This window comes from Thermobia domestica, chromosome 15 (genome assembly GCF_964235325.1).
Source record: "Thermobia domestica chromosome 15, izTheDome1.hap1.1, whole genome shotgun sequence".
Taxonomy (NCBI): Eukaryota; Metazoa; Arthropoda; class Insecta; order Zygentoma; family Lepismatidae; genus Thermobia; species Thermobia domestica.
Window position 1 is genome coordinate 172,243,594 of NC_137468.1, and position 22,517 is coordinate 172,266,110.

At 37.9% G+C, this 22,517-nt stretch overlaps 1 protein-coding gene across 2 annotated transcripts in view; it reads left to right on the forward strand.

Annotated features, from left to right (window-relative positions):
- Positions 1-22,517, forward strand: part of LOC145671957 (dnaJ homolog subfamily B member 3-like) — a 53,880-nt gene that overhangs the window by 17,942 nt on the left and 13,421 nt on the right. For both annotated transcript variants that reach the window (XM_081741150.1, XM_081741151.1), the window contains exons 3-4: positions 13,647-13,756; positions 16,401-16,559. In XM_081741150.1, coding sequence (XP_081597276.1) covers positions 13,647-13,756; positions 16,401-16,559 — 269 coding nt within the window. The remainder of the gene's footprint in view (positions 1-13,646; positions 13,757-16,400; positions 16,560-22,517) is intronic.

The following is a 22,517-nucleotide window of genomic DNA, read 5'->3' on the forward strand; positions in this document are numbered from 1 at the left end:
TGTATTGAAAACCAGAGGGAAGTGTATACTTTAACAATGTAGTAGCAAAGTAGACATAAACTTGAACTAGGTTTATCAGTACTGATGTAGTGGCGAAGCATCCTACAGGCCAATGTAAGCCATCGTGAATGTGATGATGGTCCTGGTTTTCTGTTTGTTAGATCGGTAGTACACATTCCTGTAGCAAAAGCCTTACAAATTTGAAAGAGATAATTGTGGTCGCTGCTTAAACCATCTGGTGTTTCCATTTCAGACACCCATTTAACGGGAATGGGTGTAAAGAAGGCGATCGGTGAACGTTCACAATCCTTTAATTTCTTTCCGATGGGGCCGTCGCCCCACCATCCAATTCGGTAACCTGGTGTCGAAATGGCAACTCGTTGCTAAGATGCAGGCAAATGAGATGCTGCAGTTCCTTTCCTAGGGATCTTTGTATCTAACTTCTCACGCCGTTATCTCATCCTGCGTTTCTGACTTCACCATCGCTGCCGACTGCCTCAAGACTTGACACGTCGTACTGGTTCCTCTCTAAAAGCTCCAATATGGAGACAGCAATATCCTTGTCAGTGCTTTACTTAGGTATAGCATGACCTAAGTACGAGGGGGAGTCAAATGAAAACCAAAATTATTTCTTTTATATATTATTTATTGGTCACACAGATACAGAAGTAAATCACTTTTCAACATAGTCCCCTCCTCGTTCAATGCAAGTCCGCCAGCGCTTTGGAAGAGCCTGAATACCTGCAGAAAAAAGGTGTTTTGGGCGACGGCGCAACCACTCGTGCACCGCGTTGCATACCTCTTCATCGGAGTGGAACTTCCTACCGCCACTCCTTGCTCGCTCGCTTTGTTTCAGGCTGATGGTAATGCACCCATGTTTCGTCACCAGTGACGATTCGTGACAGGAAGGCATTACCGTCACGTTCAGTACGCCACAAAAGGTCTTCGCACGCATCAACACGTCGCTGTTTCAGTTCAGGCGTCAGTTGTCGGGGCACCCATCTTGCAGACACCTTATGAAACTGGAGAACATCATTCACAATATGATGTGCCGATCCATGACTCATGTGTACACATGCTGCAATTTCGTCTATTGTCACACGGCGGTTTTCCAAAACGATGGCTTGAACGGTGCATGTGGCTAGTGGGGCTGCCATTTTGTAACTTGTTGCGCCGGTGTTTGTGCATCTGCCGGCTGCTGCTACCTAGGAGACATCCGACATACTATCGTAAACAGGCATGCCAACTTACAGCTCACTGGCGCCATATGCGGATTTTTATTTCTACTTTTATGGTTTTCAGTTGACTTACCCTCGTATTCTGAACCGGGCTCCGTTAGAACTGTGATATGCTTTCCTGTAACCTCTCATCTTCATAGTTTGCCATTAATTTTTCTTTGCACAAGAGTTGCATCATTTTTCCCGTCTAAGTAGATACTTGTAATCACCCGGCCTAGGTGAGCCTTTCAATTTGGATCTTCTCACCCTGTTCATCTTTTCCTCTTCGTACCTTAGATCTGTCAACAACAAGATTTTTGTCCTCTGGCGTTATGAGTCTCGCATCCTGAATTACGGCAGATGCGATCTAAGCAACCTGTCTGTCTGAAGCTCCTGTTCTAAACGCTGCATCGCTGTATTTTGAAGACAGATACGCTTTAGGCTATGTTTCCTTCTTGGTCGCGCCACGAAGTCAGATCACGACGTTTTCCCGATTCAACAGCTTTGCTAGATTTCCCTGACCATGCCAGTATATTTGATCTGTGCCTATGCCTAATCCCACTAGTTGATGTACTTGTTTCAACACTTCCAGCGTCTTTCTTGGTTGTCTGCCCCTTAAATCTGCTCACTTTACGGGAAAAATCTTTGACAGAGATTGGTTTGTTCGGACGTCAATGTTACCAATTATCATTTTCCGTAATGTTCTCTGGTCCAAAAGAAACTTGAATTCTCGTTTTGGAATCTTGCGTGTCTTCTCACAGTTGGCATCTTCGACAGTTTTACATTTGCAAGACGCAATATCAAAAAGAGAATTTTCCGCTTGTGCAACAAAACCTGCACCAAGTGTTGCTTCTTGTCCTTGTCGACGGAAATGTTTTTCCTTTCTGCGACACTTATTACAAAATGTTTTCATCATGTCAAAAACTCTTTTCTCAAGCCACATGAATGCTTGCTTTACGCCAAATTTGTACAACCCCTTGTTCAACTAGTTTACAAATATCAGTCACTGGTAACTTATTTACACTTTCGTCACCACTTAAACCACTTCGAAACCAATGATAATGTCGCACAACGTAGGCGTATGTGTGTAACTGCACTTCACTCATTTCACTTGGGGGGCCAAATAAGCCTCGTTCCATACTTTTCCATGTTGGTCTGCTATGAGGCTTTTTCTTCATCTTGCTTTCCATTGCGTCCGAACTTGGAAATCAAAGTATACAAAATGTCTCTGAATCGTGTCGCACTATGAATACTGTAACTTTAGGTACAATGCACAAACTCTTTGTCTTAAGGGAAATAGTAGTGAACTAAAACTGTTAAAGCTTAACTGCAATAAACTGGTCTGTTGGATTGGTTGGCCGAAGTACTTAATATTTATATCACCGCCGAACTTCGAGCGAGAATATTCTAGAAACGTTGGCGTAGGTTCTGGAGCCAACTAGTCGAGCAGGAGGTGCGCGAATCTTCTGGTCGGAGCCGGACGTTGCGACGACGCTCGAAAAGCTTCGCCAAAGTAAGCAACCACGAAGTTGTGTAGCCTGCCGCTAGATAGCATTTGCTGTAGGTGTACATAACAAGCGAAGAATTGCCAAAAACAAATCGTGTTATATCAAGAGCTATGCCTCGTGGCATTCCAAACAAAATTTGGACATTAATTTCAACAATTGAGTTAATATGGCTGTACTTTGACTCATAAACATTTTAAAATTATTTACTGGCATTGCTACAAGTTCTTTTTAATAGAATAATTGTTCTATGATCATCACGTAACACCAATGACCACAAGTAGCTTTTCTGTCATTGGTGTTGTGCGTGTTGCCTAACCAAACACTTAAAAAAGTTTAAGTCCGTTGGGGCAGGGTAAGGGGTTTTCCAAAAAATTAAAAAATCAGTAAGTTCGGTGTTACTAGTGGCACATTTTCCGCACCAACCGTCATCGAGTTTCCAACAAAAGTGCAAAACGCTTCATCCTAACACCCAAGGGTAAAGACTAGTTACGTCGGCATATGCGATTCGTTCATCACTCTTATAATCGACATAGGAACGAAACCCCTCCGTGCGGCCACCATTGTAACAATTTTTGTGAATAAAGAAATCAGGCAGATTAGTACAATGTTCTTGAATAAACATTTGTACTTTATATCTCTCTTTACCATATTGTCCCAAGAACATTCCCATATTTGGTATAAGTTTACACGAGTACTTTCCAGGTACCTACGCCGCAGCATATTTTGCTCATATCGTTTCTTCATTGTATTATACTGTATTGTAGTCATGAGCGTCGTGCAAAATGGCGTCACGGTTAAAAGGAAAAGAGTTACAAAAATGGAAGTAACAGCCATAGAAGTCGAAGGCAGCGTTGAGTCCTTCATGCCATTCATCGACCTTGTACTTAGCAATACACTTTTCCACTCCTCTTCTTGCATGTTGGATTTCTATCCCTAATTGGTCTTCCATACATATAAGCCATTGCATAGCTTTAGTACTATACTAGGTTTTATGATGAAAACACAACGCGGGAATTACAGGAGTAGTATTTTCAGGTAAGTGCAAGGTACGATATGTCCGCATCACAAGACTTGCAATAGTGGATGAGGCGATAAAACGTAAACCCTCCGTTTTCTCTTCAATAATATCGCTAAATTTGATGACCGCTTCTGTTAAAATTCTAATATCATTTTCACAATAAGAGAGCATTTCCTTCTGCAGGTTGAACTCCTAGCCACTTACCGCACGTTCTTGTTGCGAGGCTTTCAATTGTTAATTTTCATCATTTGAACGCGACTCAGGGTCATAGAACTCAAGCGCAGGATAGGGACTGACATAATCTTGATTTCTTCAATATTAAACAAATATGGGAAATTTCCCTTTTTAATATTTTGACTAAGGCCTAAAGTTTTCGGTAATTTTGATAATTTTACACAAAGAAAAAGAAAAGAATCACGGAAGAAGATACGATTACCAATGCTGATATTAAAAATCTTCCGACCCTGGATAAGAACTCTAGGAATAATATAGTGCTCTTCTATTAGAAATTTAATTCAGAAGAGGCCATGGTAGCGAGCACTATTATGTGCGAAGGACGCTCTACTAGCACATGATTAATAAAGTCCCTCACCGTCTTAAAATAAAACGAATGATTGCCAACATTATCACCGCACGTTTTACAAGGCTTATCAATGCCTTTCCTTATACAGGCGTGACAGATGTGGTCACAACAGACTAGCACAACTTCATGTTCCCTTTCACCGCGGTCATTTGGGGCCTTCAACATCGTCTCTACATCATAGGTTATGTACATAAACCTATTAGTATGTACAGGCCTTTGTCTCTGTACAAAACATGTGATTTATATCAACATGTGCGCGACACGTCGAACAGAAATGTTCACCACACACGTGATCAGATTTTCTAATTCTTTTATCAAACACGGTACCACAATCGATGCAGACCTTTACATTATCACATACAGATCTACCCACTTTATTATGCTTGATATGGTTATCAAAACACACCCTGAGCAAAGTCTCTGTTGCATGCATTGCGTTTAATTTTGTTAGCAGCGTAATCGCGTTCGTGCCTATGTTCGCAGAAAAAACACAGAGTCTCACACTTGTGTTTACGTGACCTTTCATCATAAGCTTCAAAACAATAATAACAATACTTTTGTGCATTGAGGAAAGTTCTAATGTTGCGAATATTTTCGAAATGGCCAACAGTCTTACCTATTTGAGAGTGGATAAAGACCTTATTTTCTGCAGGGTCTCCCGGATAACGAACTATTTATTCCCAATTATTTTTCTCATGCTCCTCTTAAATTACGATTGGATACTCTCCTTTCAAATAAGATTGGAAAGCATCAACATATCTAAAGTCACAGTCTCCCTTACTTTGAACGTTAACTCCTGCTATCTCCAAGAGAATTTCTGCTTTAAGAATCCACGTATCCTGGTGCCTTGTTCTTAAATTACACAAAATTTGTCTACTTGATATATGTTTGTTTATTCAGTAAACAATCGCAAGAACAAATATTCTTATTTTCTATGGATATTAAACGCTTTTCCATATAGTCTTGGTATTTTGAATATTTGTCAACAGCATTCGTTTTATTAGTTCTTCCACGACCAAACATTCTGTCGGCAACGTGGAATCGAAACAGTACTTCGTGCCCCCAAAAAGTACTTCATTCGAATTTAGTACATGTTCGATTGAAGTGAGGACCGTTCAAGCAGAGAAATTGCCTTTTCTTCTCCAAGGATGTACACGGGATTATTATTTCTTCTGTTGCCACTATCTATGTATAGCCCGATATAATCCGTGGGGCGTGCATTGGAGATCACCTGTTTCAACGCAAAGTCGATTAAACTTTCGATATGGGCCTCTGGGTTGTCAATATTTGTTTCCTTACTCACAGGTCTAACGGTAATTTCCTGGCCGTAAGATGAAACTTACGAAACCTTTTTTGCTTTCTCTTACAACTTTGAAGTTACTATTTCTTTGATTTTGCCCATCATTATTTTTATCACTACTACTACCACGTGTACTAGTACTGCTAGTTATACTAGTACAACTTGTACTATTACTGTTGTTGGTGCCATGTCCAACCATTTTTGGAACATAATTATATGACGGGTCAGGCTGAGGAGAAAACAATTGGTTCCCATAGTCATGCTCAACCTGTACACAATGTTAACGGGCATTATATACAGGATTTTCTCCCTGGATCTGTTCCGTGGGTATAACCACAGCGTTATCCTCATTTTGAACCATTCTCCGCATTTCTTCTACTGGTATCTCATCGGAATTTAGATTGCCAATCCTATCTAATTCATCGAAGAAAGCTAAATCTTCATCATTTATTTCATTTATATTATTAGGGAACAAGTTATGATTTTCGTGATGGGTCATGACTATGGCATTATTATTTTCAGATGGGATTAAGCATTGTCCCGGAACAAACTTCGTTCCAAAATTAAAAAATTTGAAAGCTCTGTATCTTTTATTCTGTCCACCTGACCTTCCTCACAGGATAATAAATACATAAGTTTTTGCTGAGCCTGATCATAACTTTCTTGTATACGGAAAAATACGTGGGCAAATAAATTCAATGTCAGCAATGGATATACAGTGCTGGAGAATTAATATGTCATTACCTTCAAAGGCACGAAGGGGGCGTAGTAGTGCGTCAGACCTCTCCGACCTCCGATGTCCCAGCCCCTGCATCTCCATGATACACTTCCGCGAACGGAAGACCCTCGGGTAGTCGTTTAGACCGCGAACCAACTCTTGGAGGTAGATCTCATCGACCATATTAAATCCCTCGGATTGTCAGAAGAAATCCGTCTAAAACAGATAAAACAAAGAATTACTTTGAGTTATCAAGTTCACTTTTATATATCAGTTAAATAGTAATATGTAAAAAGAGAGGGAGATCAAACAATTATTTTCAAGCTTCAGTTAAATAATAATATGTAAAAGAAGAGAAAATATCAATTATTTTCAAGCTTCAGTTAAATAATAATATGTAAAAAGAGAGCAATCAGATTACTGAATGAACAAGCATAATTAAGGATTCACTTTATATCAAGTTGTAAACTATTTTTTAAACTGGGCATAAAATAATCTCTCTGTATTCAAAATAATGATAAAAACGAGCGAGGAGAATTAGAATATGCATGATTTCTTTCTTTTAAAAATTCAATAACTATAAAAATACAAAAATACACACCTCTGAATCCTTATTTCATATTTAGCAAATCTCTTTAAAGAAGAAGAAATGAGGTACCCAACGTTTGTACTCCTGCCGCTGGTTAAAAAGCGAGATGGCTATCTCTCCTTAAAAGGATTTCTCTTTATTGCTACTGCTGCTACTTTCTCAACATAGCCTAGTTAGTCGGATTAATATGTTGCTGTAATACAATAGGTTTCAATGAATATCTTTATTTCTCTTTAAAACTAATATATATATATATATATATATATATATATATATATATATATATATATATATATATATATATTCAACCAATATCGTGTCGTGCCTATTAGCTGGGCTGGGATGTAGTAACCTATTGACACGATATAAGCTGCTTCTGCCTATTATCCAAAATAGACAGGAATGCGATAATGATCATATCTCCACCAACCTACAATGTAGGATTTTATGCTTAACATGCGAAGGTAATAAAGTAATGAATATCTGAGCATTTAAACTTTAATTAGACATTTATTATCTTTAATTTATAGAGCTAGGTGTATTATGTTTGTGATGTTTAGTTAAGTGAAATTGCTCGATCACAGTCGTCAAACTGTTGGTGATTCGATCAGGTGAGAGTAACCAGAGACGTATTACCACATACCTTTGATGTTTTACTGGAATCGAACTCCTGGACTCGGAGTTCGTAGTCGATGACAACCACAGTGGATGGGTTTCCACTGGAACTCGGTGTAGTTCGTCTACAGACTGGTTTCCTAGAACTGATCTCCATGTACGGATTCCCTGGAACTGATCCTTGGCAACTGATCTCCATGTACGGATCTCAGGAACTCATCCCTATTCAGTTCGACATAACCTTTTTATGTCAATTTGCTTCATGATGAATTTGTAGTTTCTTTCTTACCAAATTTCGTAGTTGATACATCTCTGTGCTGAAACCGTAGTTTCTGCATTTTCTCTCAGTGACCAAATCTCCAGACAGTTTACGTCTGCGATTTTCACAATTTTACCTAATTTTTAGAATGTGTTGTTGTGAACATAATTTATACAAAGGTTTACATTTTCTCCTTGCTTCAGTGTTTGTTTATACTGTTATGACACGTGCAGTATATATAATTTTAAGAAACAACTGCTTAGCAGGCAAGGGGAAGTCCTGTACGATCTTTTACGCGTGACAGCGTAAACGGAAATGATACCAATGCAGGCTAGATACTCATTATGTCATGCCCCCACATGTATGCCGCCACCACTGCTACTAGTGACAACTGGTGTCAAAATTTTAAATTAAAGATTAGTTCCGTGTTGGCTGTTGAGCACTTCAGATCTGCATGATATAGTTGTCAGTCTCAGGTAAGCAAAAATATACACATACATACAGTATATGCCAAATTCAGAAAGTGCTCATGCCCCCATAATGTTTTAGAACCATCACTATACCAATGTACTATGTAAAAGCCCAACACTACATTGTATGATTTATCATGACTAAATGAGCATTTAAAACCAATTACACGAATTTATTGTAGCTAAATGAGCATTTTTATAAACAGGGGAAACTCACTGGTGCGGGCATATCTCCCGTACTGAAAGTATAACAATGCATAAAGGCAAAAATCTGCGTCGGGAATCATCTAGCGGTTATATATCCACCTGAGGTGCGGGAATGTCCGAGTCAGAAATCATAGAAGACTATATGTTCCTCACTGGTGCGGCAATTGCAAAAACCAAGAGTCGAAATTGTATGCAGGTATATGCGTTCCTCCATGTTTTTGTCTTTATTTTTTAACGTAAAGTGCAGTTATAAGATATTGACGAATGCTAGCAAAAAAAACAAAAAAACCGGAGTGAATGCTCCTTGGTAAGAGAAAAAAGCGCAGGGGAAATTTGCTACCTACAGGCGGGCATAAACGCCTCTCCTCAGTGGGGAAGAAGCACTCGCTTGGGGGAACCTGCTAGCAAAGACGGACCTGAGCGCCTCTCCCTGGTGAAGCAAGAAGCGCTCGCTTGTAGAAACCTGCTAGCAAAGACGGGCCTGAACGCCTCTCCTTGGTGAAGGAAGAAGCGCTCGCTTGTGGAAACGTGCTATCAAAGACGGTTCTCGATGCTTCCACTATCAAGAAGCATAGGGGAACAATTTTCGGAAACCAGGAATAAAAAAGCTAAAGGTATAAGTTTGCCTGGACCCCTCCAAATTTTAGTACGAACACATAGTGTTCATCGAGAAATTAGTATGAGGGAAGTAATTTTACTACTTCGGATTATTTTCGAGTTCGCAATTTTAACAACGAGCTTCTATGTATGAAGCAATTTAATAAATAAAATTGAAAACGAACTGTGAAAAGGAGGGAAATAATTTTAACACTTCATAGACTTCCTTCATGACTAATCGGTTAGTGTACGCATGTGTAGTGTGGGACACCCGGGCTCAACTCCAAGCGGGAGTTCATGTGATTCTCCCTTTTGGCGTGGGACACCAGTTCGATCCCGGCGGGAGCTCATGTGTTTCGGATTGTCGGTAAACTCTTCCCCACAAACAAACTTTCTTGTAAATATAGCTTTGGTACTAAAATAATTAACGTTAACAATAACTTTCTTACGCAAGTAATCTCAAGTTCAATACTATCTCTCTCTCTCTTTCGCTCACTGGGCTTACTTTCACTTATGGTGTGCGTGCTTTTCCTTCCCCACTAGTTTCTTATTATTATATTTTAACAATTTTTAAAACGAATTAGCTAACTAGTAATAAGTTCAAATTGTCCAACAAAAACTGTAGATCCACCTTTCGCAGTGCCAGGGCGATGAACTACAGAAACTTCATCTTTACTACTACATATGACTATGGTTTAACCCCCGGTCATAGGTCGTCTCCTCAATTATGCATTAAACTTATAAAACAAAAGAGCTACTTCAACTCGAGACGAGACAAGACATGCAGATCAAAAATAATATTGAAAACTAAGAAATGTCTTGGTTTTATATATATTTATTAAATACAGAAGAAGGACGAAGGAGGTACGGAACCATTTTTCACATTACTCTAAAGAGAAACCGGGAAAAGCACCATCAATTTCATTGTGTACAAAGATCTTTGTGTAAAAGTATTTTTATTAGCATGAATATATAACCATCAAAACTTGATAAATGCGATTTCAATTGCTCAGACAGTTCATTGTATTCATAGTTCAATACCTATTGGTTTTTTCAAAGTTTGATAAATAAAATTTTAATGTCTGCTTTTACAATGCACTTAAATTAGCGTCAACACGACGGTATGGTACTTATCGTTTCTTGTATTTGTATTTGTAAAAAGAGACGGAAGTAACGAGCGGCCGGGGTTGTAATTTTCATTGAAAATAAGAAACGGAATCTTTTCCCGCTGTTCCGATACGTATCAAAGCGGCTTTTAATGCGAATAAATTTTGAGGGTTTCATTCAACCATACATTCCAATGAGAGAAACACTTTAATAAATTGTTGAAATAAGAAAGATGGAACCCGTTGTCGGTTTCATACTAATTTATATTTATTGGCTTCATTCATCGTATATCTCAATAAGGAAAAACATAAAATGAATTGCCATAATAAAGAATCTTATATTACTGCCGAAAGAAAAAAAAAACAATAAAACAGGTCCCAATGCTCACTACAACAAGAGAGTTAGAAAGTACCTATCATTTATTGTTCAAATAACTTGTAATTGGCAGGGAACAAAGGGAGACGCAGAAACTTCGGGTTAGCGTGAGGTATTAAATACTGCGCAGACAAAGGGTGCCATTCCCAATAAAGGGAATCGCACATTTTCATCTCTTCCCTTTCCCATTCCAGTTATCGCCAAACAGGTCAGATGGAAAAAGAGCAGTGGGTAGAGACAATGCAGCCACTCAGTCCGTTCAAGGATAGAAAGGTGGCCACTCAGGGATGCAAGGAGGAAAAGTGTGTATGTGGCTATCTACATGGATGGTGCAGAAAAAGTTGGTATCAGGTGAGGGGGCGGGTCTAAGAACCTGCCCGTGAAGCAACACCCACTCTTTCGGTCTTTGGGAAAAGCCTAGCATTCGTAAGAGAGACGCTGTACAGGAAAAAAGGTCCACATCGAAGTTTCTGAAATACGTGTGTCCTACAGTATTGCAGCGAAAAGTTGAAAAAATGAAAAATAAATAAATATTCATTTCTTCCTTTCCTACCATCATCCCCTGAGAATATTATCATGAAGACACACATTTAATATTCAATTTTTCCATGAAACGAGCCATTAAAACAATTTTTAATATTTTCGGAATATAATTTCTCTGAGTTTTCATAAATGAAAACAGCCCCTTAAATAATACGTTCTTACATATTTTCTATTTGACTTTCCATAGGAAAAGGAGATGGGAGAAGACACAAAGTGTTCGAGTAATCACTACCAGCGGGTAATCATTACGAGGAGGTAAAAGATACAATCCAACACATATTCCGAGTTTCCTGTGGGAAGTGATTCATTAAAAATCATTGGCAAGCATTCTCTACAGGCAAAAAGCTTCTGCATGATACGGGAGGCTGGGGCAATGTTTCAGGGGATCCTTGGATCCCGTGAAAGGCAAGGCCACATTTTAACAACTAATTTTTAATATAAATAATACGAATAAATTAAAAGTTCATTGGAAACCATTGGGAAGAGCGCAGTGGGTATGTTTCATTGCTTATAGGAGATTTCTGATGGCCAGAGACACTTTTTAATTTTATTATATCGTAATTATTATAAAAATTGTTCATCGATTAAATTATGATAAAAGAAGCTTGTGGGATCATGTTTCAAACACCAAAAGAGAACAAAAAGCTCAAACCAAGCTTCTACGAACCAGTCCAACCCTTCTAATGGTGGGGCAATAAATAATCATCCTTCCCGGAACCAGGCCAGGTACACCTGGCTTATAAATAAGATAATAAACAGGGTTATAAAGCAAACAACAATGTTCTATTTTCGTGTACAAAAACTGGCAGTACTACTACTCTCTAATTAGTCATTTTATTAGTCTAAATCATTTTTCTTAAAATTATCTACTAAATGTAATGACCATTAACAATATAATTATAGAATATTCTTGAGTAAAAGGGAATTAAATAGGAAAATTCACGCAGATCGATAGAAGAAGGTATTTTGAACATGGACTATCAAGCTTTATCGATCACGCCGAATTAACACGGCTTAGAAAGTGTTGTCATATATCGAAGAACGAATACGTCGAAAATAATTTTTAAAAATCTTAGGCTCATGAACATAATTGTAACATACTCCATTCTAAGACATATATACATTGAAAGGTCAAGCAACGGAATGTTATTTCTTTGCTGTCTCAAAATTTAACAGCAATTCGGCAGGCGGATAGTATAAACAAATTTGGATTGAAATGTTTTTCGGTAGAGTCAATAAATAGTCCAATTTTAAGCCTTTCACCAATTTTATTATAAAAATAACCTTCTATAAACAGATTAGAAAGTCGTTCGTAAATACAAGATAAAAGTGTTTCCAAATGTATCCTTAGCACGTAAAAGTGGCTTCGGATAATGGTTTTAAGTTAGGTACTTACGGAAACCCCTTTGCTTATTGCAGCCTCCGGGGTGTGTTTGTTAAAGGAGTCTCCACCGTCCGATTGAGGATTGAGGTCTGAACGGGCCGAAATTTTTAGCCCGGGCCTGGCTCGCCCGTGAATTTATCATGTGAGACCCGACCCAAGTCAGAAATATGTTTTAGGATTTAAGCCTGAGCTTGTGTGATAATCAAATGAGCCCGAAATTAGCTCGAATTACAGAAACTTAATAATTAAAGCAAAATTGTATTTTTATTTGTATTGTATTTTTAATTAGAGGTTTAATTTTGCAGTTGTGCTTTAAAAGTTCTCCAGAAAGAACGGTGCAATAAATATCGTTGTATAGTATATTCACAAAGTTAGGCCCGAAAAGACCCGAGACATATGGTTGTAAATTTAAAAATATACGACCCGAGCCCTGCCCGCACCTGAAGTGATATATGCTTTGTAGGCCCGAGTCCGACCTGTGGTCCGGGTCGAAATTAAGCCCGGGGTCTCGGTCCAAACCCATGCAGAAATTTACCTCGGAAGACGGTTTGTAAGGAACCTTCTTTGCCCACTGCAGCCTCGAGAGAAAGGTTGTAATAAAGGATGTCTCCCTTTCCCACGGCGGCCTCCAGAGATAAGGTAGGATTAGGAACTGTTTTTTCCACAGCGACATCAGGAGTAGGTATTGTAAGGTTAGCGATCAGTCGTGAACTGATACTCTGGACCTCTGGTGGTCTTCTTTTATGGGCGTCCTCTGGGAGGTTCGTCCATGTTTCGTGTCTTCCTGTATTGTTCTATCATCGTAAGCTCTTTCGTGGGTAAGCGGTTAGCGTACGCGCCATTGGTGTGGGAGATCCGGGTTCTATTCTCATCGGGAGCTCGCGTGGTTCGGATTCCACGTTAATCAGTACGTCCTGTCTCATATAGCCTCGCTGCTGAAAAGGACGCTAAACTTGAAATGAAGTCAACCTTCTACTATCGTATGCTTGTAAATGTGTTGATAAACAATAACACGCATTAACACTTATGAAGTATATCTGTAAAAGCAACACACACTGGCATATGGGGATCCTTACAAAATTATCTTTATTTTTTTTAAAATGAAAATGTTCATCAATAATTTTGCTTTTCTAAAGTATTAAGTATTTCTTTGCAGGTACAGAAAACTAGCGTTAAAATGGCATCCAGACAAAAACCCAGATAAATCGGAAGAAGCAGATAAAAGATTCAAAGAGATCTCACAAGCTTACCAAGTCTTGTCAGATGGTAAGCTTTGTTTAGGTTCTTTATTTTCGTAAATATGTACAGTTTAGCATGATTTACTCTAATCAATTTTGTGTGCTTGTGTAGTTTCTCTATTTTTCACGTTTACTACTTCTGTTGTTGTAAAAATATATATTATGTCCAGGTATTCTGAACAATCCCAACATCCCTAACACTCCCACAAATTTCTTTACACACCACCTGGGCGTAAAAACATTGTTTTCTTTGACTTTGCGTAAAAATGAATATCAATGTTCTGGGTGCACATCCCCTTTTATTTTGAACTTACTGATTATGTCATGTGATACTATCGTGAATACCGAGAGGGTATCAAATAAAGCAACCTGAGTGCGACTCCCTTGCATATTCTTTCACTTATTATGGCTATATTAAAAATACAAAACCAGAGGACAAACTTCGCACTCTCTTGCGAAAAATCCCGTGGATTTATTTTTTTAAATCAAGTTAGGAAAACGGAATGTATACTAGTGCGTACTGAATAGGAGGCTGATTATGAAGGTTTGTCTTCTAACTCAAATAATCAAATGGCAAATATGTCATCCATCTTCCATCAGTTCCTTAAGGTTTGTGATCGTCTCATCACCCTTTCACTTTGTCTGGAGTCGATAACGAATTTCAAACTGATTATACCTTTCATAAGTAGCTACTTACGATGTTTTCACTAGCGTACATTAGGTTTTCCTGTCTTCAATTCTTTCCAAAAAGATACAACTGTTAAGAAATCTTTGAGCCAACGAATTCATATCAAAGTACATTTACAAGATACAAAATGACCGATTTCAAGATGACAGCCATGATAAGCATATTCTCAAATAGATGTCTGCTTCCTCCAGGTATCGGTTAATGTCTTGTTTTTGCTCTCTTTACCCGTTTTACAAATAAAATGAAAATATCAAACTTGGAACACATTGCAATGGCTTATTCTGATCAATCAGATTTTTGGGCACCGCTGCCGTCTTTAGGGACGGAACCACTTTAAATTTTGCTTACGCTCGTTTCTTGAAATTCCACACTTCTCTACCAAATTTGGTTAAGAAACTAGGTTTTGACATCGAAAGGTTGTCGATGTCGAAATAAGAGAAGAAAACTATGAAATACTAGTACAGAAAAATTCACCATAGACTATTTTTCACCATAGACAATTTTGTTGGCGTCAATGGAGGCGTATTTAGGAGAGGCTATCGGGCTCAAGCCTGCCTTCGAAATAAATTTGTTAATTTTTCGCATTCCACGTACAACAGTAATCCTACTCACCAATTCTAAGTATTTCATTGAATTTCCACTTTCTTATGCTCTTTGATCACAAATAATACTGTATTCTATTTGTCAAATTTCATTCGCTTTCTTTCGTCCATTCTACTCTTCTGTTTCTTTTTCTTAGATGTTACTTTCTTTTGTTCCTCATATCGTACTTTCGACCAACGGGTCGCGGTGGCTCAATGGTAGAGCGTTCACCTCCGGTGCTTGGGGTCCTGGGTTCGATCCCAGCCCCCGCCAAGTGAACTTTGTGGTGGACAAACACCGCATGCGTGGGTTTTCTCGGGGCTATCCCGTTTCCTTCCACTTTCTTCATTCCACCATTTCATTCATTACTCATCATCACCGTCTTCTTTAGCCTAACCGGCATAACCATGGGACGTAAAACTCAAAGATTTCATTTCATTTACTTTCGACCATTGTTAGCTGTGATTCAATCGACCGACGTCAGTAACACCAAAACTGAGAGGAGCTGATAAGCGAAACTGGTCTTCCACACCAACTTGCACAGATATCAACATAACGGGACTTCAATTATTTTAGCAAAGGAATATTTCGTCAACAATTTCACCAAGGGTCATATCTGAAAATCACACTTTCTCTGACATAAAGAAAGAAATAATAATTACGTAGACATTAAAGCACTGTGGAATTATTGATCAATTATTGCATATTTAAATTTTCCCTCCTCTCTGGAATTATATTCCTTTCTTTACGTCTGGAAAAGTGAGATTTTGAGATACGACCTTTCGTCAAATTGTTGACGTTACATCGTTTAGTTATTTAAAAAAAAAAGTAAATGTTTGAATTAAAGGAAATCAAGAAGGGGAGTAAGTAGTAGGGGAAATTACGTAGTCCAAGAGAATGCTTTGTTTTCCTTCTATGAATAGAATAAAAGGTTAGGTTCACTGCTAAATTTTGTATCATATCACTTAATATTCACCTGTCTGCAATTCTTGCCATTAATACTTTAACTTGTGCATAAATTAAAATATATATTTAATTCTCACATTCAGTTGGGCAATTGTCCCCTGCATCCCCGTGTTGGCATAGCCCCCCGAAACAAAATCCCAAATAGGCCAGTGGGAATAAATATATAAAGAAAAATCCCATAAATCCTGCCAATTTTTACGAAAATTCCCATGATCTGATTTAAAGAAATTGTCCAAAAAAATCACACAATATGGGTTTTTCCCACGACTTGGCATAACTGCTTTACAAGTTTTTTTTTTAAATGATTTACATATTTTATGTGATGTGATTTTTTACTTTCCTATACAATGTACACACCTTGTTGAATTATCGTATTGGATAAATTATTGTGATTATTGTATTTGTGTATTGTATTATATTTCTGTATTCCTTTCAGAAGAGAAACGCAAAGAGTATGACAAAAGTTTCAAGACCGGCGGAAAGCCTACAAATTGTGATACCCGCCATGATGGGGACTTCGAATTCTCCTTTGGCGGATTCCGAGATCCAAATGATGTATTTCAAGATGTTTTTGGCAATGTATTTGTTTTTAATGGTATGTAAATAAGATGAAATAAGTTTGCCTTATAGGCCTATTCTTTATATGAAGTGTGCGAGATCTAACAAGCTTATACAGTAGTTAAGGAAACAAATCTCCCACGACTGATTTGTTGAAGTTCCAGTATTTCAGCAAGATAACTGATGTTTACAATATGGATCTAAAATTTGTTTAAATAAAACGCAAACGTTCGATTCTACCAAATTAAGTTAATAATATTGCAGTTTACAAACTTTTTATTTAGTTTAATGTACCACGATTATTCTCCGATGCTAAGGAAAAGGGTGATGACAACAAGTGCATTGAGAAAAATTCTTTATCCGGATAATGGTATGTTGTACAAATACTTTATACGGAATCCATACGTTTACTACAGAAATCTGTACGGAGCATACGTTATCCATATGCTACAATCGTACTGCATTTTCCCACTTATATGTTACATCATGCCACTGCAGGATGTTTGACATTTAACAATCTTCTGTATATTACATATGTATACGTATGTTGAGTTGATTTTAACACCCCTTTCAGCATCGAGGCTATATGAGACGGGACCTACTGATTAACCTACAATCCGAACCACATGAGCTCTCGCCATGAATCGAACCCAGGTCTCCCACGCCAAAAGCGTACGTATACGTATGTTACGTACGTCAGGTATATGTTGTATACGTCCATCTGTATGTGAAATCCTTGCCGTCTATATACATTTTATTCGTTTGTACGGAAAATACGTTAATTCGGTTACACGGAAAGTATTACAAAACATATTTCAGTTATACGTTTGCGGCAGTATGTTACATAGGGTTGCACGTGAAGTCCAAAAACTACAGGATTTACACATGCACAGGGTTATCGTAGAGAGTTGAGATTTGTTCTATCTTCTTTTATTTAACAATAGCTTTCATACAATATGATACTTCACCCCCGGTTCCATTTGCAAATTTTGAGTTGGACCCCACCATGGACCCTGCGAATGCCCCGAGGACGCAAATTTTTCATTCAAAAGGTGCTGGGCTTCCCACACTAATTTGATATGTATTCGCTGAGTTTCCTTACTCGACCGTTTCCGAAAAATCTGACCCAGAATCTCACTTTGTAAAGTATAGTATGGAGCTCAATTTCTAACTTTTCACGCTTATATCTCCGCAACGGTTGAGATCGAGGATGTGTCCCTTTTCGTGTTATGTTCTTTTGGGACATGGTATCCAACGGGCATAGTCTCGACTCGAAGTCAGGGTTACACTTGGATAGGTTCCCTCGTAAGAGATATTGAGAAGCGGTTTTTTTACAGTCGATTCGTAATCCAAAGAATATGTTTCATTTCCTCTATTAACCCTCTATTTAAACCAGAAGTGATTCAAATGAGCTATTTCCCATTTTAACGTTTATTGTCATAGTACGAAAACTGCAGAAGATAGGAAGAAGTGATTTTCTGCAAATGATTAAGCGCTTCAAGACATGTCCATCCACAAGACTATCAAAACCACGAGTGGTTCTAATTTACTCTTACTTCCGGTTTCAGTACTGGTTTCAATTTTATTGCTATATAACGAAAACGGTAATAGCCAGCGAAAAGAGTTTTTATTTTGCAAAAGATTCAGCGTCTCAAGACAACATATCATTACTATCCCAACACATTTCCAAGACCGGAAGTGATTTAAATTTACTATTATTTCCGGTTTCAATACTGAATTCCAAGAGCAAAAACGGTTAAAGCGGCTTTTTGCAATCGATTCAGCATCCCAAGAATAGGTTGTATCTTCTGTTGAAGCTGCATCCAAACTAGATGTGGCTAAAATTGGCCACTTCCGGTTGTCAACGTCTATTGCCATGGATCGAAAACTTAACAGATACTGCTGAAAAAGAAATCAGAAGCATATATATTTATTTTGGATGTGCGACATATTAAATTCCGAACAATGTAACTCTGTTTTATACAACCAGAAGAGCAAATAAAAGATCTTTTTTACATTCATAATTTTGAACAGCTGGGAGGCAGTAGAGGAAGAAATCCGAAAATTGAGTGTCAAGCTTTTTTTTATTTTCAGAAGGTTAAATTTTATATAGGAAACAAAAAAAACAAACAAACAAACAAAAAAATAACGATACGATAAAAATCAAGGTATATGGGTCAAACGCCTGCCATCAGTTGTTCTAGCATACAATTTGACCGTCATTCTTTCCTTTGAATACTGTCCGTTTGAATTGCTTCATGGTTTTCAAGCTAGAATGCTTCACGAAGCTATTTCTGACATCCCATTTCAATTTGAAGAAAATTCTGAACGATTGGGACAACTTGAGGAAGTTTGCGAGAAAGCTAATGATGAATGGTTTGCTAGACACGAAACGGAAACTAAATTTTACGTTGAACGCTGTACTAACCCAGCTTTTAAGTAGGATACAAAGTTCGGATTTTAGACAAAGGTACAAGAGCTTTCAGCTGAAGATACATCCTATCTTTGCAGGAATAATACAGCACATTGATAACCTAAATTCTTATTTGAAGTTCAAGGCTGCCCGACTATGATACAAAATCGCTTTCAACGCTGTGCAATGTCTTAAAAGGTACTACGAATGGAAGGAAAACTAGGGAGGCGAAGAAAAAGAAGATAACATCAAAAACTTAGTTGCAGAAGAAATTCCTACCAACAATGTACTGCTAAAAGAAAGAAGTCAATAAAGAAAAGCGACGTTATTTTTCAGTTTTGATGGTTGAAGACGTGGAAATTTCCTGTCTTAGTATTCGGCAAATTTTTGTTGCAGAACAATTTCCTATTTGGGCGAAAATACGGTAAAATGATGCGAGAGAAAAATTGAAGTTTGGTGTCAATACAGCAATCAACGAGAAGCGTAATGTCTTTCCAGGATACATTGTTACTATAAAAACACACACTACAATAAACTCTACCAAGAACTACTACACGCTATAATAAATTCTACCAAGAACTACTACACGGTATAGTAAACTCTACCAAGAACTACTCAAGAGAAACTACAGGCAAAATAAACCCTACCAAGAACCACTTATTCCTTTAGGAGGCACAGACGTTAGTATTCAAAATGCTGCAGGTGATGAATTTAGTACAGATTGTTCAAGCTTTCTTCATTGAAATTCAGGATACGACCTTTCTGTGAACTATGTGTTATTTATATATGTGGACCGAGAGGGTAACAAGATTTTGGAAAATTGTTGCATTAAATGTTTGAAAGTCAAATTTACAACGATTGTTTTTCCTTGCATTGTATCCGGTGCATTTGGTTTTCGCCATGAGGATGCTATTTGCATTGCACTTTTGACCAGAAGAGAATTTTTGGAAGATCATTTGGATGATGTCCAATGAATTTTTTACATCTATGATAACGATAATGGGAGATATATCAGCACTTGCTTCCGATATATTTTTCCTTGGATGAAGAAGAGACGAATACTACTGTTCGTTCGTGAGGTATAAAAGAGTTACTTTCTCAAAGGAAAAGTGATGGATTAGGAACATATTTGGAGTTGGAGACGAATTTAGTATTGGTAGTGGCCACATTGGTATTAAATGAGCCATGAATTCAAATTCTATCTACGCTTACGTGCGCCTGGATGAAACATATGAGAACATCTTTATAAGTTTTTTTCTGAAGAATTCTTACTTTTAGAACCTTCTTCGTTAACTTTGAGAACGTCTTTCTCTTGTTTTGTGTTGTTGTTGTAATATCCATGGGGTTATTGAACATCTTTTATATATTTACGGTACCGGATGTATATTCGTCAAAAAAAAAAAAAAAAAAAAAAAGAAGATATATCTACATGTTTCTATGGTTTGGAGCGCAAGAGTCTTGCACAAGTACCGCTAATACTTGATTTCTTTTAATAAAATGTAAGAAGGAAGCGGAAGAAATCATTACATCTTTAACTTGAATTTCTTGGCTTCACTAAAAAATGCCGCTGGAGTGAATGTGTTCCCAGTAGTTTATGCAATCGGTGGTGTGAGTCGATCTGCCCCTGTAGCATATAGCTACAGTATGTCGTTTTCTGAATCGGTTGTTCTCGTTTTGTGTAGTTATTAGTCGTTTTCAAGCCATACAGATGTCATTCTAATCAAAGCCTGTTGTCAGTGGCGTATTTAGGGGGGGTGGCTTCCAGGCTTAAGCCCCCCCGAAATCTTACTTAGTATAGTAAAGTAAATTAAATATCTTGCAGAATTTTCACATTTCCAGGCAAAGCCCCCCCCCCCCCGAAAGTTAGCAGAGCCCCTCCCGAAACAAAATCGTAAATACGCCACTGCCTGTTGTACACAAAAATTACACAATTTCATTCATTTCTCATCATCACCGTCTCCCTTAGCCTCGGTGCATTATCGTGGGACGTTAAACTAGATATTTCATTTCATTTGAAAACATATTAGTGGTGTTCTTCCTCCAAAACTAAAGAGAAATGTAGTATTGAACATCGGTAATTCCGTACACCATATGTGTCGACTACATGGGTATGGCTTTGGCTCCGAGACTCAAGCATCCGTTGGAAATTTTTTTAATGCTTGTTCATAATATAAACATTTTCATGACATTGACAAAAATTTAGTGCATGTTACCGCAAGTTTGATTTCATGTCCGAATGCATATACCTTGAATAATTCTTTATCAGTATAACTTTTAACCTCCTTAGGTATACGGCACATCGAAGATTGAGCGGTATACATTATATAACAATAACATTCAAAAGTGAGAGTAATTTTGTACAGTTATTTCAAATAACTTGGAGATTGATGCCGTTATTTGGTACTTCTAATATACGTTAAAAGTATTATATAAATTGAATTTACACAAAAGTCATAGACAGTTGAGTCGTTTTCAGTTTTCATTCAAATTATTCTAAAATATTAAGAAGATTGATTATAATCATTATTATTTTAATTTTCTCTCTTTTCTTGGCCAATATTGCTAAACATATCATCATCGTCATCATAGCTATTCTGTCATTATTGACAGGCACTTGCTGCACCTGAGAAGCTTCGATGTACAATGGTCCTCCTCAGCTAGTCTTTTCGTCTTAACGTAGCAATTTTATGTTTCAACCCTCTCTTTCCTTCCACAATACCCTCTAGCATGTCCCTCATAATACAGTTCCTCCTCAGCCAATGTCCCAACCAGTTCCTCTTCCTCCTCTTAATTACTTATAAAATTCTTCTTTTCTCCCTTACTGCTACTATTTCTAGCACCTTCTCATTCGTTTCCCGTTCAACACAGCTAATTCTCTCCTTTTTTCTCCATGGCCCACGTTTCGAAAGCTACCGATTTTTTCCACCGCTTTTATGTAATGTCCATGTATCTGCCCTATGGAGTACATATTGGAATCAGTAAAAAAAAATATATTTTTTTAATTGGAAGTTTGTTCAATAGAAAGTTTAGCTAATCGTGGTTGAAAAGAAAACAGTTAACGCCTTTAGAGTGTAAAACTAATTTTACAATTTATGGTATTTCAGTAATCTGTGACATCTTGATTTTCTTTCATGTGTCTCAGGGGTAGCCTCCTCAGTTTGAGAACCATTGGAGTATTGGATCTGTTACTATATATATATATTTGGTCTAGGAATTAATTCGTGCGGGTGGACAAGAGATGGCGCAACGAACGGAGCGTCCCACAGTTCCGTGTATCCACACATGTGTTGCAAACCCCTGTCATCGCGTATCGTTCGTAGTATAGGGCAGTGGATTAAAGCGTCAACAACACCAGTTTGTAGTTAAGTGAACATGGAGCAATTTGTGCCTGATAAAGTGTTTTTGCGGGGTGTCCTGCTGCATTACTTTAACATGCAGAAAAGTGCGACTGAAAGTCATCGTATTTTGGTGGAAGTGTATGGAGACCATGCTCTAGCTGAGCGAACGTGTCAGAAGTGGTTTGCACGGTTTAGAAGTGGTGATTTCGGCTTGGCAGACCAAGAGCGAGCTGGACAGCCAAAA